Genomic DNA, 14,113 nt, shown 5'->3' on the forward strand with positions numbered 1-14,113 from the left:
GACTGGGAGGGATACGAGGGGCACTGGGAGCACTGGGAGGATATGGGGGGCACTGGGGGTGCCATGGGGGGTCACTGGGAGCACTGGGAGGATATGGGGGGCACTGGGGGTGCCATGGGGGGGTCACTGGGAGCACTGGGAGGGACATGGGGGGGTCACTGGGAGCACTGGGAGGAACATGGGGGGGTCACTGGGAACACTGGGAGGGACATGGGGGGCACTGGAGGTGCCATGGGGGGTCACTGGGAGCACTGGGAGGGACATGGGGGTCACTGGGGGGGAGATGGGGGGGTCACTGGGAGCACTGGGAGGGACATGGGGGTCACTGGGAGGGACATGGGGGGGTCACTGGGAGCACTGGGAGCGCCCCCGCCGTCCCCGCTCCCCCCGTGCCGGGTGTGGCCCCACCGCTCCCCCCGCGGCCTTCGCCGCTTTAAGGCCGCGCCCTCGGCCCCGCCCCCGGCCGGACCTGCCGGACCGGTCCGCCCCGCCCTGCCCCGCCCCCACCCCAGGCCCCGCCCCCGGCCCCGCCCCTGCCCCCCTGTCCCGTCCCGCACCGAGCAGCACCGGCCCCTCCGCCGCCACCGGCCCGGCTCGGCCCGATCGGCCCCGGTCCCCCCCGGCCCCGCCCGGCGCGGCCCGGCCAGGCTCAGCCCGGAGTCCCCCGGTGCGTCCCGGTGGCTGCCGGTGGCTCCCGGTTCCGCCCGGTACCGCCCGGAGGGACCCGTGGAGGCTCTGCCCGGGCTGTCCCGGGGTGTCCCGGTGGGTGCCGGTGGGGCCCGGTCCGGCCCGGATGGTGCTGGCCGGGGGCCGAGGCGCGCCGTGAGCCCGGAGCGCTCCGCATGGACCCCCGCGGGATGCGGCCCGGGGCGCCCGTCCTCCTCCTCACCTTCCTCCTCGGCGTTACCGGTAAGGCCCGGGGGGGACACGGGGGGCACCGGGACCGGGACCGGGACACGGACAGACACCGGGACAGGCACCGGGACCGGGACACGGACAGACACCGGCTGTCCCGGCTGCCAGTCGGGACGGGGGTGGGGATGGCAGCGGCGGCACCGGCTCCCACGGGCGGGGGGGAACCGGCACCGAGTGTCGGGAGGGAACCGGGGACAGCCAGGGGCAAGTCCCGGGGGACACCGGCAACCCCCGGAGGGGCGAACCGGGACCGGGGTGGGGGGAGCGGCTCCCACGGGGCGGGGTGGGGGGGTGGGGGGGAGTGAAACCGGGGCGGTGAGGGCGAAACCGGGACCGGGAAAAGGAAACCGGGACCGGGAGCAGCGGCGAGACCGGGGGGGGGGTGGGGGGGAACCCACGAGCGGCGAGGGCGCGCGCACACGCGTGTGCAGGTGTGCGTGTTCAGGTGTGCGTGTTCAGGTGTGCGTGTTCAGGTGTGCGTGCGCGTGTGCGCGCTCGGTTGTGCACCTGCGGCCCCGCGCACCTGCGGCTCCGAGTGGCCGTGGGCGCGTTCCCGAGTGGCCGTGGGCGCGCGCCCGCGCCCCTCTGCGTGGGCTCCGCTCCCCCACCCCCCATTTAGGGGCGCGGACCCCTCTGGGGACGGACGAACCGTGGGAACAGCGACACCGGGGTGCCCGGGGGGGGTCCCGCCCCTCCCCCATTGTCCCCAAACCCCCCCCCCCCGCCCATTTTTGGGGGTCCCCCCTGCGAGCTGTTCCACGCAGGATGGGGGAGGGGGCTGCACGGAATGGGGGGGGGGGGTGATCCCCTGCTCTGCGCCTCTCGCCGTGCCTCAGTTTCCCCTCGGGAGCCGTGGGAACGGGCTGGGGACCACCCCCCACCCCCGCGGGTCGCTCTGGGGGGTGCCGCCCCCCCCCCACTCCCCACGCGGGACTCGCCCCCCACGTTGGGGGCTCGGGGGGGGGGGGGCGCCGCAGGAGCCCCGCGGGGGCGTGGGGTTCCCCCCGGGGTGCGGGGGGTTCCCACGCGCGCGTGAGCGACTTTTTTGGGGTGGGGAAGGAAGGGGGGGGTGTCCGTCCGTCCGTCCGTGCGTGCGTGCGTGTGTCCCCCCCCCCCACGCGAGGGGTGAGGGGACAGGGGGTGACCCCCCACGTGCGCGCGCGTCCCCGTGGGGAAAAAACCCCGCCCCTCGGGGGGCCCCCCCCCGGGGGTTATTGTGGGGCCCCCCCCCCCCCCCCCCCAGCCCCCGGGACTCCCCCGGTCCCCGTTGCCGGGGCTGTTTTGGCCCCCCCCGCCCCCCCCCCGCGCGCGGCCGGGGCGTGGGGGCCGCGGGGCCGGTTCAGCCGGTTCCCCGCGCCGGTTCCCACGCGCTCGGGCCCCGCTGGGGGGGGACGCCGCGAGGGGGGAACCTCCCCACGGAACCCCAGAACCGCCCCCCGCCCCGCCGCTGCCGCCGCGACCCCCGCGGGACCCCCCCGGACCCCCCCAGAGACCCCCCCCCCCCCCTCCCGCCCCCAACCTCCCCGTTGGCTCTGCGGGCGCTCTGGGGGAAACTGAGGCACGCGCGGGCGGCGGGCGCAATTAATGAAGGGGCTAATGAGGCTAATGAGTCGGGGGGTCCTTCGGGGGGGGTTGGGATGGGGGAGGGGATTTTGGGGATCCCCCGGGGGGCTCTGCGGGGGCGGCAGCGCGGGATCCGTCCCGGCCGGTTGGGCTGGACGGGCCGGCCCGGCCGCTTCTGGCGGCGGCGGCGGGGCGGGGCACGCCCCCAAAGCTGCGGGACACGCCCCCCCCCCAAAAAAACGCACCCCCAAAATTGCCCCCCCAAAAATCCACCCCCAAACCTCGCCCACTCCATCAGCTCCCCCAAACCCGCTGATGGAATCCTGCACCCCAAATTCACAGCCGCAAACCTGCCCCCCAAAAAAACCTCAGCCGGTCTCCGAAACTGCAGCCCCAAAAATGCAGCCCCAAAAATGCAGCCCCAAAAATGCACCCCCAAAATGCAGCCCCAAAAATGCAGCCCCAAAAATGCACCCCCAAAATGCACCTCAGCCCCTTCCGATCAGCCCCCAAACTTTCTCCCCAAATCCCTCACCCCAAATCCTGCACCCCAAACACTGCACCCCAAATCCCACACCCCAAATCCTGCAGGTGTGCCCAGGTGTGTGTGAGTGTGCCCAGGTGTTCCCGAGCCCCGTGCAGGTGTGCCAGGTGTGCCCAGGTGTGCTCAGGGGTGGTCTCACACCCTCGCTATCACACCTGGTGCCCACAGGTGACACAGGGGCCACACAGAGGTGCCCCCATGTCCCCCCCATGTCCTGCAGGTGGGAGCCAGGTGGAGGTGCCTGTACCCACAGTCGGGTGTCACTCTCAGGTGTCCCACCCAGGTGTTCCAGGTGTCCCAGGTGTCCTAGGTGTCACACTCGGGTGCCCCAGATGTCCCTCTCAAGTGCCCCAGGTGTCCCTCTCAGGTGTCCCAGGTGTCCCACTCGGGTGTCCCAGGTGCCCCAGGTGTCACTCTCAGGTGTCCCAGGTGCCCCAGGTGTCACACTCAGGTGTCCCAGGTGTCACTCCCAGGTGTCCATGGTGTCCCAGGTGTCCCTCTCAGGTGTCCCGTGTCCCGCAGGTGGGGGCCGTGTGGAGGTGCCTGTACCCACACTCGGGTGTCCAACTCAGGTGTCCCAGGTGTCACTCCCAGGTGTCCCAGGTGTCACTCTCAGGTGCCCCAGGTGCCCCAGGTGTCACTCCCAGGTGTCCCAGGTGTCCCAGGTGTCACTCCCAGGTGCCCCAGGTGTCCCAGGTGTCACTCCCAGGTGCCCCAGGTGTCATTCCCAGGTGTCCCAGGTGTCCCTCTCAGGTGTCCCGTGTCCCGCAGGCGGGGGCCGCGTGGAGGTGCCGCGCAGCGTGACGGCGGTGCTGGGGCAGGACGTGGTGCTGCCGTGCCGGTACCGGGCGCAGGAGCAGGAGCAGGTGGTGCAGGTGACGTGGCTGAAGCGCGGCGCGGGCGCGGGGGCCGAGGTGGCCGTGCTGGACCCGCAGCACGGCGAGCACGTCCAGGAGCCCTTCGCGGGCCGCGTCCTGCGCCACGGCCACGGCGGCCTGGAGGACGGCGACATCCTCCTGCGCAACGCCGTGCAGGGCGACGAGGGCGACTACGAGTGCCACCTCATCACCTTCCCCATGGGCAACTTCGAGGGGCGGCTCACGCTCAGGGTGCTGGGTGAGCTGGGGACACGGGGACAGCGGGGACAGCGGGGACAGGGACACGGGGACAGGGACACGGGGACAGCGGGGACAGCAGGGACAGGGACACGGGGACAGGGACACGGGGACAGGGACACGGGGACAGCGGGGACAGCAGGGACAGGGACACGGGGACAGCAGGGACAGGGACACGGGGACAGCAGGGACAGGGACACGGGGACAGGGACACGGGGACAGCGGGGACAGCAGGGACAGGGACACGGGGACAGCGGGGACAGCAGGGACAGGGACATGGGGACAGCGGGGACAGCAGGGACAGGGACACGGGGACAGCGGGGACAGGGACATGGGGACAGCGGGGATGGGGACATAGGGACAGGGATGTGGGGACGGGGACATAGGGGACAGGGGGATGGGGGACAGGGACACGGGGACATGGGAGACACGGGGAACAGGGGACATGGAGGACATGGGGCATGGGGGACACAGGGGACTTGGGGGACATGAGGCACATGGGGATAGAGGGGACATGGGACACAGATACAGGGGACATGAGGCACATGGGGGACATGAGGCACATGGGGGACATGGGGGACATGGGGCACAGGGCACACAGGGGACATGGGGGACGGGGGACACGGGGGACATGGGACACAGGACGCAGGGACATGGGACACAGGAGACATGAGGCACATGGGGACACTGGGGATGGGACACTTTGGGGACATGGAGGACACTGGGGACAGGACACCTTGGGGACATGGGGGACACTGGGGACATGCGGTGAGTGGAGGGCACAGGGGACACAAGGGGCGCTGGTGCCATGGGGGCCATCGAAGGCTCACAAAGGACACGGCACACACCCGGTGCCACACCGCCCGCTCCGTCACCATCACCGACGTCCCCACCGCCCTGTCCCCTCCGCAGTGCCACCGCTGCCCATCCTGAACCCGGGCCCGCCGCTGGAGGAGGGCCAGGGCCGGACGCTGGCGGCGTCGTGCACGGCCGAGGGCAGCCCGGTGCCGTCGGTGCGCTGGGAGACCGAGGTGCGCGGCACCAACGCCACGCGGCGCTCGGCCCACGCGCGCTCGGCCTCGGTCACCAGCGAGTTCTTCCTGGTGCCCGGGCGCAGCATGAACGGCAAGAGCCTCACCTGCGTGGTGGCACACCCCGGCCTGCGCCACGAGAAGAGGATCACGCACCTGCTCAGCGTCGCCTGTGCGCCACCGGGCACCGCCGGGGGGCGGGGGGACACGGGGGGTGTGTGGGGGGGTGTGGGGGGGTGTGGGTGGCATTGGGGACACGGAGGGTGTTGGGGACATGGAGAGCACTGGGGACATGGAGAGCACTGGGGACATGGAGGGTGTTGGGGACACGGAGGGTGTTGGGGACATGGAGAGCACTGGGGACATGGAGAGCACTGGGGACATGGAGGGTGTTGGGGACATGGAGGGTGTTGGGGACATGGAGGGTGTTGGGGACATGGAGAGCACTGGGGACACGGAGGGTGTTGGGGACATGGAGGGTGTTGGGGACATGGGGAGTGTGGAGAGCACGAGGGATGTGGGGTGGCATTGGGGACATGGGGGGTGGCAGGGGACATGGGGTGTGATGGGTGTTTGGGACATGGAGGGTGTTGGGGACGGAGGGAGTGTTGGGGACATGGGGTCTGTGGAGGACAATGGGGACATGGAGGGTGTTGGGGACACAGGGGACCCTGGGGACATGGAGGACATCCTGGGCTCAGGGGACGTGGAGGGTGAGGGGGGCATTGGTGACATGGTGGGGAGCTGAGGGACATTGGGGACATTGGGGACACTGGGCAGCTGGAGGGTGTTGGGGACATGGATGACACAGGTGACACCGGGGGACACTGCCATGGAGGACCTTGGGGACACCGAGGGTGGCGCATTGGGCATGGGGAGGATGAAGGACTCGGGGGGGACACCTTAGCCATGGGGGGCACAGTGGGGCGGCGGGACCTTGTCCCCTGACTGTCCCCTCGGTGTCCCCTGACTGTCCCCTCGGTGTCCCCATGTCCCCCAGACCTGTCGGACGCGTCGGTGCTGGGTCACACGGCCGAGTGGCAGGAGGGGATGGAGGGGGCGGCGCTGACCTGCCTGGGGGATGGCAACCCCCCCCCGACCTACAACTGGACACGGTGAGGCCACTGTCACCTCCTGTCACCTCCTGTCACCCCCCCCCATGGCACCCTGCCCTGGGTCCCCTCGCCCGTGTCCCCCTGTGTCCCCAGAGCACGCCTGTGTCGCCACCAGGGTCTGGAGCGTGTTCGTGTCCTTGTGGTGTCCCCTGCCCCAGCTTTGTCCCCACTGTGTCCCCCTGACTGTGGCCACGTCCTGGCCATGTCCCACGGCCCTGCTGTGTCCCTGCCGTGTCCCCCTGTCCCTGCCGTGTCCCCCTGTCCCTGCCACATCCCCTGTCCCTGCCACATCCTCCTGCTCCTGGGCCGTGTCCCCCATGTCCCTGTTGTGTCCCCATGTCCCTACAGTGTCCCTTGTCCCTGCCACATCCTCCTGCTCCTGGGCCCTCTGCGCGTGCCGACGTCCCCACCGTGTCCCCCCTGTCCCCGCTGTGTCCCCCCGTCCCTGGTATGGTCCTGCCACATCTCCCCACTCCCCAAATTCCTCGCCCCCGCCCGTCCCCCCGTGTCCCCCCCGTGTCCCCGCCCGTCCCCCCCGGTGTCCCCGCCTGTCCCCCCCGGTGTCCCCGCCCGTCCCCCCCGGTGCCCCCGCCGGTCCCCCCGGTGTCCCCGCCCGTCCCCGGTGCCGCCGTGGCTGTGCCCGGCAGTGCCGCGTGCCCGGACAGGCCCCGCGGTGCCCGGCTGGGCGTCACCCGTGGGAACCGGCACCGCCGCCTTTGATGCCACCGCCGCCACCGCCGGCAGCCCGCACCCGCACGGGCAGGCAGCGGGTGTCACCGGGGGTGTCACCGGGGGTGTCACTGAGGGTGTGACCGGGGGCTGACACTGAGGGTGTGACCGGGGGCTGTCACCAGGAGCTGTCACCGGGGACTGTGACTGGGAGCTGTAACCGGGGGGTGTCACTGAGGGTGGGACGGGGGGCTGACACGGGGGCTGTGACTGGGGACTGTCCCCAGGAGCTGTCCCCGGGGACTGTCACCGGGAGCTGTGACCAGGGGCTGTGACCGGGGACTGTCACCGGGAGCTGTGACCGGGGACTGTCACCTGGAGCTGTGACCGGGGGCTGTGACCGGGGACTGTCACCGGGAGCTGTGACCGGGGGCTGTGACTGGGGGCTGTGACCCGAGGCTGTCACCGGGAGCTGTCCCCGGGAGCTGTGACCGGGGGCTGTGACCGGGGGCTGTGACTGGGGGCTGTGACCCGAGGCTGTCCCCGGGAGCTGTCCCCAGGGTCTGACAGCCGGGTGTCCCCGCAGGGTGGACGCTCCGCTGCCCGCGGGGGTCAGGGCCAAGGGGGACACGCTGCTTTTCCAGCGGCCGCTGGCCGTGGCCGACGCCGGTGACTACGTGTGCCGAGTGTCCAACCGCGTGGCCGCCAAGGAGGCCCGGGCCAACGTCAGCATCCGGGGACGCGCCACAGGTGGGGACAGGGACAGTGGGGACACCTCCGAGGGCTGGGGGGTGGCAGAAGGGAGAGGGGGTGGTGAGGGGAATGCTGGGCTTGGTTTCTCCATCTGTCTGAATGTCCGTCTGTCTGTCCGTTCATCCGACCATCCACTTGTCCATCCGCTCATCTGTCCATCCATTCATCCACTCATCTGTCCATCCGTCCGTCTGTCCGCCCATCCATCCACCCACCCATTCATTCGTCTGCTTGTCCACCCGTCTGTCCATTCATCCACCTGTCCATCCCCCTACCTGTCCATCTGTCCCTCCACCCATCCGTCCCTCCCTCCTCCGCTCCTCCCACCCTGTGCCCGTCCCACCCACGTCCATCCCTCTTCCACGCCCGTCCACTCATCGTGTGCTCATCCACCCCTGCTTTACTCACTGCCTGCTCACCCTCCCTTCCGTCCCCTCACCTGCCCCTCTGTCCCCTCACCTGCCCCTCTGTCCCCTCACCCACCTTTCTGTCCCCTCACCCACCTTTCTGTCCCCTCACCCACCTTTCTGTCCCCTCACCTGCCCCTCTGTCCCCTCACCCACCTTTCTGTCCCCTCATCCGCCTTTCTGTCCCCTCACCTGCCCCTCTGTCCCCTCACCTGCCCCTCTGTCCCCTCACCTGCCCTTCTGTCCCCTCACCTGCCCCTCTGTCCCCTAACCTGTCCCCTCTGTCCCCTCACCTGTCCCCTCTGTCCCCTCACCTGCCCTTCTGTCCCCTCACCTGCCCCTCTGTCCCCTAACCTGTCCCCTCTGTCCCCTCACCTGTCCCCTCTGTCCCCTCACCTGCCCCTCTGTCCCCTCACCCACCTTTCTGTCCCCTCACCTGTCCCTCTGTCCCCTCACCTGCCCCTCTGTCCCCTCACCTGTCCCCTCTGTCCCCTCACCTGTCCCCTCTGTCCCCTCACCTGCCCCTCTGTCCCCTCACCTGTCCCTCTGTCCCCTCACCTGTCCCCTCTGTCCCCTCACCTGTCCCCTCTGTCCCCTCACCCACCTTTCTGTCCCCTCACCTGTCCCTCTGTCCCCTCACCTGCCCCTCTGTCCCCTCACCTGTCCCTCTGTCCCCTCACCTGTCCCTTCTGTCCCCTCACCTGTCCCTCTGTCCCCTCACCCACCTGTCCACCCCATCTCCCCCCCATTCTCTTCCCACCTCGGGTTTCTCTCTCTTTGGGTTGTCCCCACAATCCTTGTTGGGTTGTCCCCCCCAGCCCCCTTGGGGTGTCCCCACTTTGAGGTGTTCCCCACTTGGGGTGTCCCCCTGACCCTCTCTGAGGTCTGCTGTCTCTTTGGGGTGTCCCCCTGACCCTCTCTGAGGTCTGCTGTCTCTTTGGGGTGTCCCCCGACCCTTTTTGAGGTCTCCCCCTCTTTGGGGTGTCCCCCTGACCCCTTTTGGGATTTCCCCCTGCTTTGGGGGTTCCCTTGACCTTCTTTGGGGCGTTTCCCCCTTTTGAGGTCTCTCCTCTATTTGAGGTGTCCCCTGAACCTCTTTGGGGTGTCCCCTGACCCCCATGGGGTGTCCCCCTTGGTTTGGGGTGTCCCCCTGGTTTGGGGTGTCCCCTGACCCCCATGGGGTGTTCCCCCGGTTTGGGGTGTCCCCTGACCCCCATGGGGTGTTCCCCCGGTTTGGGGTGTCCCCTGACCTCGCGGGGTGCCCGCAGAGGACCCCGTGCGCCGCGTGGACCTGGTGTCGGCCTCGGTGGTGGTGGTCGGGGTGATCGCCGCCGTCCTGCTCTGTGTCCTCGTCATCGTCGTCGTGGTCATGACCCTGTACCACAAACGCAAGACACAGCGCATCTCCGAGAAGTAGTAAGGGAGGGGACACGGGGACACGGGGGGACACGGGGGGACATGGGGGGACATGGGGACGTGGGTCAGTGGGAGACAGGATTGACATGGGGACACATGGGGACATGGAGGGACACGGGGGGACATGGGGGACATGGGGGACAAGGGTCAGTGGGAGACAGGATGGACATGGGGACAGGGGGACACGGGGACATGGAGGGACATGAGGGACATGGGGGGACATGGAGACACGTGGGGACATGGAGACACGGGGGGACATGGGGGACAAGGGTCAGTAGGAGACAGGATGGACATGGGGACACGGGGGACACATGGGGATGTAGGGGGCATGATGGGGACATGGGATAGACACAGAGGACATGGCAGGACATGAGGGACATGGGGGACACAGGGACAAGGGGGACACAGGGACATGGGGGACACAGGGGACAAGGGGGACACGGGGGGACATGGGGGACACAGGGGACAAGGGGGACACAGGGACATGGGAGACACAGGGGACAAGGGAGGACACAGGGACATGGGGGACACAGGGGACAAGGGGGACACAGGGGACAAGGGAGGACACAGGGACATCGGGGACACAGGGGACAAGGGGGACACAGGGTCATGGGGGACACAGGGGACAAGGGGGACACAGGGACAAGGGGGACACAGGGACAAGGGGGACACAGGGGACAAGGGAGGACACAGGGGACACAGGGGATGTGGAACGCAAAGGGGCCATGAGGGGACATGGCAGAGACACAGAAGGACACAGCAGGACACGTGGGGACACAGTGGGGACATGGGGACCCTGCTGAGTGTCCCCCGTGTCCCCAGCGAGGAGGAGCTGACGCTGACCCGGGAAAATTCCATCCGGAGGCTCCACTCCAGCCACAGCAGTGACCCCCGGGCACAGGTGGGGACACGGAGATTGGGGTCCTCGGGGGGCCCCATGGGATGGGGCTTGGGGGGCTGGGACTTGGTCTTGGGCTGGACCGTGGGGTGTCCATGGGGTGTCCATGGCATGGCATGTCCATGTGATGTCCATGTGATGTCCATGGGATGTCCACGGGATGTCTGTGGGGTGTCCATGGGATGTCCATGGGGTCAGACTGTGGGATGTCCAGGTTGTGTCCATGGGGTGTCCATGGCATGGCGTATCCGTGTGATGTCCCTGTGATGTCCATGTGATGTCCATGTGATGTCTGTGGGGTGTCCATGGGGTCAGATTGTGGGATGTCCATGTTGTGTCCATGTGATGTCCACATGATGTCCATGTGATGTCCATGGGGTGTTCATGGGGTGTCCGTGGGGTGTCCATGGGGTCAGACTGTGGGATGTCCATGTTGTGTCCATGTGGTGTCCATGTGATGTCCATGGGGTGTCCATGGGATGGCGTGTCCATGTGATGTCCACATGATGTTCACATGATGTCCATATGATGTCCACGTGATATCTGTGGGGTGTTCATATGATGTCCATGTGGTGTCCATGTGATGTCCATGGGGTGTCCATGGGATGTCCATGGGGTGTCCATGGGGTGTCTGTGGGGTGTCCATGGGGTCAGATTGTGGGATGTCCATGTTGTGTCCATGTGATGTCCACATGATGTCCATGTGATGTCCATGGGGTGTTCATGGGGTGTCCGTGGGGTGTCCATGGGGTCAGACTGTGGGATGTCCATGTTGTGTCCATGTGGTGTCCATGTGATGTCCATGGGGTGTCCATGGGATGGCGTGTCCATGTGATGTCCACATGATGTTCACATGATGTCCATATGATGTCCACGTGATATCTGTGGGGTGTCCATATGATGTCCATGTGGTGTCCATGTGATGTCCATGGGGTGTCCATGGGATGTCCATGGGGTGTCCATGGGGTGTCTGTGGGGTGTCCATGGGGTCAGATTGTGGGATGTCCATGTTGTGTCCATGTGATGTCCCTGTGATGTCCATGTGATGTCCCTGTGATGTCCATGTGATGTCCCTGTGATGTCCATGTGGTGTCCATGTGACATCCATGGGGTGTCCGTGGGGTGTCCAGGGATGTCCATGGGGTGTCCAGGTGGTGTCCGGGTGGTGTCCGGGGGTTGTCCAGGGGTGTCCTGGGCGCTGACCAGACTGTCCCAGCTGGAGGAGACGTTGCAGCTGCGGACAGAGAGTCGCCAGGGCAGCCTGCGAGGGGACAGCCTGCGAGGGGACAGCCTGCGAGGGGACAGCCTCAGAGGGGACAGCCTCAGGGGGGACAGCCTGCGTGGCACCAGCATCTGCTCCGCCATGGTGAGACACGGGGGACACCAAGGGTCACCGTGTTCCTGGGGGTGTCCCTGTGCCCAGTGACACTCCTGTCCCCCACACTGCCCGTGTCACCTGGTGGTGTCCATGTCCCCAGTGAGGCCCGTGTCACCTGGTCATGCCCATGTCCCCATTGGTGTCGCTGTCCGTGCCCTTGTTCTGATCAGGGCCCGTGTCCCTGTGGTGTCCCCATGTCCCCACTGGTCCCTGTGTCCCCATTGGTCCCCATGTCCCCAGCAGTGCCTGTGTCCCCATGGGTCCCCGTGTCCCCCATGGGTCCTCATGTCCCCACTGGTCCCCATGTCCCCACAGTCTCCATGTCCCCATGGTGCCCATGTCCCCACTGGTCCCTGTGTCCCTATCAGTCCCCATGTCCCCACTGGTCCCCATTGGTCCCTATGTCCCCATGGTGCTCATGTCCCCACTGGTCCCTGTGTCCCCATGGTCTCCATGTCCCCACAGTGCTCATGTCCCCATGGTCTCCATGTCCCCACTGGTCCCTGTGTCCCCATGGTCTCCATGTCCCCACAGTGCTCATGTCCCCACGGTCTCCATGTCCCCACAGTGCTCATGTCCCCATGGTCTCCATGTCCCCACTGGTCCCTGTGTCCCCACCAATCCCGGTGGCACCCCTGACGCGTCCCTTGTCCCCAGAGCGAGGAGCCCGAGGGCCGCAGTTACTCCACGCTCTCCACGGTGCGGGAGATCGAGACGCAGACGGACGTCCCCGTTGTCCCCGTTGTCTCGGCGCCAGCGCCGCCAGCCCCCGGCGGGAAGGAGCCCAAGGAGGAGGAGGAGGAAGGGGGCGGCGGGGGGGACCCCATCAAGCAGGCCATGACGCACTTCGTGCAGGAGAACGGGATGCTGCAGGCCAAACCCAGCTCCAACGGCATCTACATCAACGGCCGCGGCCACCTGGTGTGAGCCAGGCACCGAGGGGACACCTGGGGACAGCCAGGGGACAGCCAGCGCCCCCCGCGCCCGCCCGGCTCTGCCCCCGCCGCTCCGGTCCCCGGGTGTCACCTCGCTGCTGGTGTGGGGTTGGGGACAAGGACAGTGCCCCAGGACTGGCTGCGGTCCCTGGCTGTCACCTCGCTGCTGGTGTGGGGTCAAGCAAAGACTCTGGTCCCCAAGTGTCACCTCCCTGCTGGCACATGGAGTTGGGGACACCACCAAGCCCCAGGACATTCTTCGGTCCCCAAGTGTCACCTTGCTGCTGGCACAGGCTTGGGGACACACATGGCGCCCCTGGATGTGCTCTGGTCCCCAGGTGCCACCTCCCTGATGGCACATGGAGCTGGGGACACCACCAAGTGCCAGGACATGCTCTGGTCCTCAAATGTCACCTCCCTCCTTGTGTGGGGTCAAGGACCAGCTTCGGTTCCCAGGTGTCACCTTGCTGCTGGCACAGGCCTGGGGACACCGCTGAGCTCCAGGACATGCTCCTGTCCCCAAGTGTCCCCTCCCTCGTGGTGTGGGGTCAGGGGTGGACTCTGGTCCCCAAGTGCCACCTCCCTGCCATCACAGGCCCGGGGACAAACCCCAGGACAAGCTCCTGTCCCCAGGTGCCACTTCCCTGCTGTCACTGGCTTGGGGACAGCACTGAGCTCCAGGACATGCTCCTGTCCCCAAGTGTCCCCTCCCTGCTGCTGTGGGGTCAAGGATGGACTCTGGTCCCCAAGTGCCACCTCCCTGCCATCACAGGCTTGAGGACATCATCAAGCCCCAGGACAAATTCTGTCCCCAGGTGCCACCCAACCCCGGGCTGGGGACACTCGTGGTGACATCGGGGACCCCCCAGGACTCCCCAAACCTCCCAGGACCGAGCGGGGCAGGAGCCCCCGTGTCCCCCCGACCCCCCCGGGACTGTGGTGGCAGTGGGGACAGCCGTGTCCCCTCCCCCCCGGGCTGGGGGAGGGGCTGTACAGCCGTGTATAGACCCTGTAAATAAACACCCCGCGGGGCTGGGCACGAGTGTGACAGCTTGGGGACACGGGGGACAGGGGGGACACGGGGGGACAGGGGGGACACGGGGGGGACACGGGGGGACACGGGGGACACGGGGCTGGGCACGAGTGTGACAGCTTGGGGACACGGGGGGACAGGGGGGACACGGGGGGACACGGGGCTGGGCACGAGTGTGACAGCTTGGGGACACGGGGGGGACACGGGGGACACGGGGGGACACGGGGGACAGGGGGGACACGGGGGGGACACGGGGGGGACACGGGGGACACGGGGGGGGACACGGGGGACACGGGGGACACGGGGGGACACAGGGGACATGGGGGGACACGGGGAGGGAC

General features: G+C 68.0%; 1 protein-coding gene across 1 annotated transcript; it reads left to right on the plus strand.

Moving 5' to 3' along the window:
- Positions 1-696: 696 nt before the first annotated feature.
- On the plus strand, positions 697-13,781 carry NECTIN4 (nectin cell adhesion molecule 4). The gene is made up of 9 exons (XM_088068549.1): positions 697-909; positions 3,794-4,138; positions 5,050-5,340; positions 6,169-6,283; positions 7,539-7,702; positions 9,381-9,528; positions 10,351-10,429; positions 11,643-11,792; positions 12,462-13,781. The coding sequence occupies exons 1-9, from the start codon at positions 843-845 to the stop codon at positions 12,729-12,731; spliced, it is 1,629 nt and encodes a 542-aa protein (XP_087924675.1). The 5' UTR covers positions 697-842; the 3' UTR covers positions 12,732-13,781.
- Positions 13,782-14,113: the final 332 nt, after the last annotated feature.

This window comes from Pseudopodoces humilis, chromosome 31 (genome assembly GCF_049639895.1).
Source record: "Pseudopodoces humilis isolate 2021_Gansu_Grassland_sample_001 chromosome 31, ASM4963989v1, whole genome shotgun sequence".
NCBI lineage: Eukaryota > Metazoa > Chordata > Aves > Passeriformes > Paridae > Pseudopodoces > Pseudopodoces humilis.

Bases quoted from the DNA above. Each gene is read 5' to 3' on its own strand.
- NECTIN4 (XM_088068549.1), top strand. From the start codon at position 843: ATGGACCCCCGCGGGATGCGGCCCGGGGCGCCCGTCCTCCTCCTCACC. The intron at 7,703-9,380 runs GTGGGGACAGGG...GGGTGCCCGCAG, and splicing joins CATCCGGGGACGCGCCACAG to AGGACCCCGTGCGCCGCGTG. The intron at 10,430-11,642 runs GTGGGGACACGG...AGACTGTCCCAG, and splicing joins GCAGTGACCCCCGGGCACAG to CTGGAGGAGACGTTGCAGCT.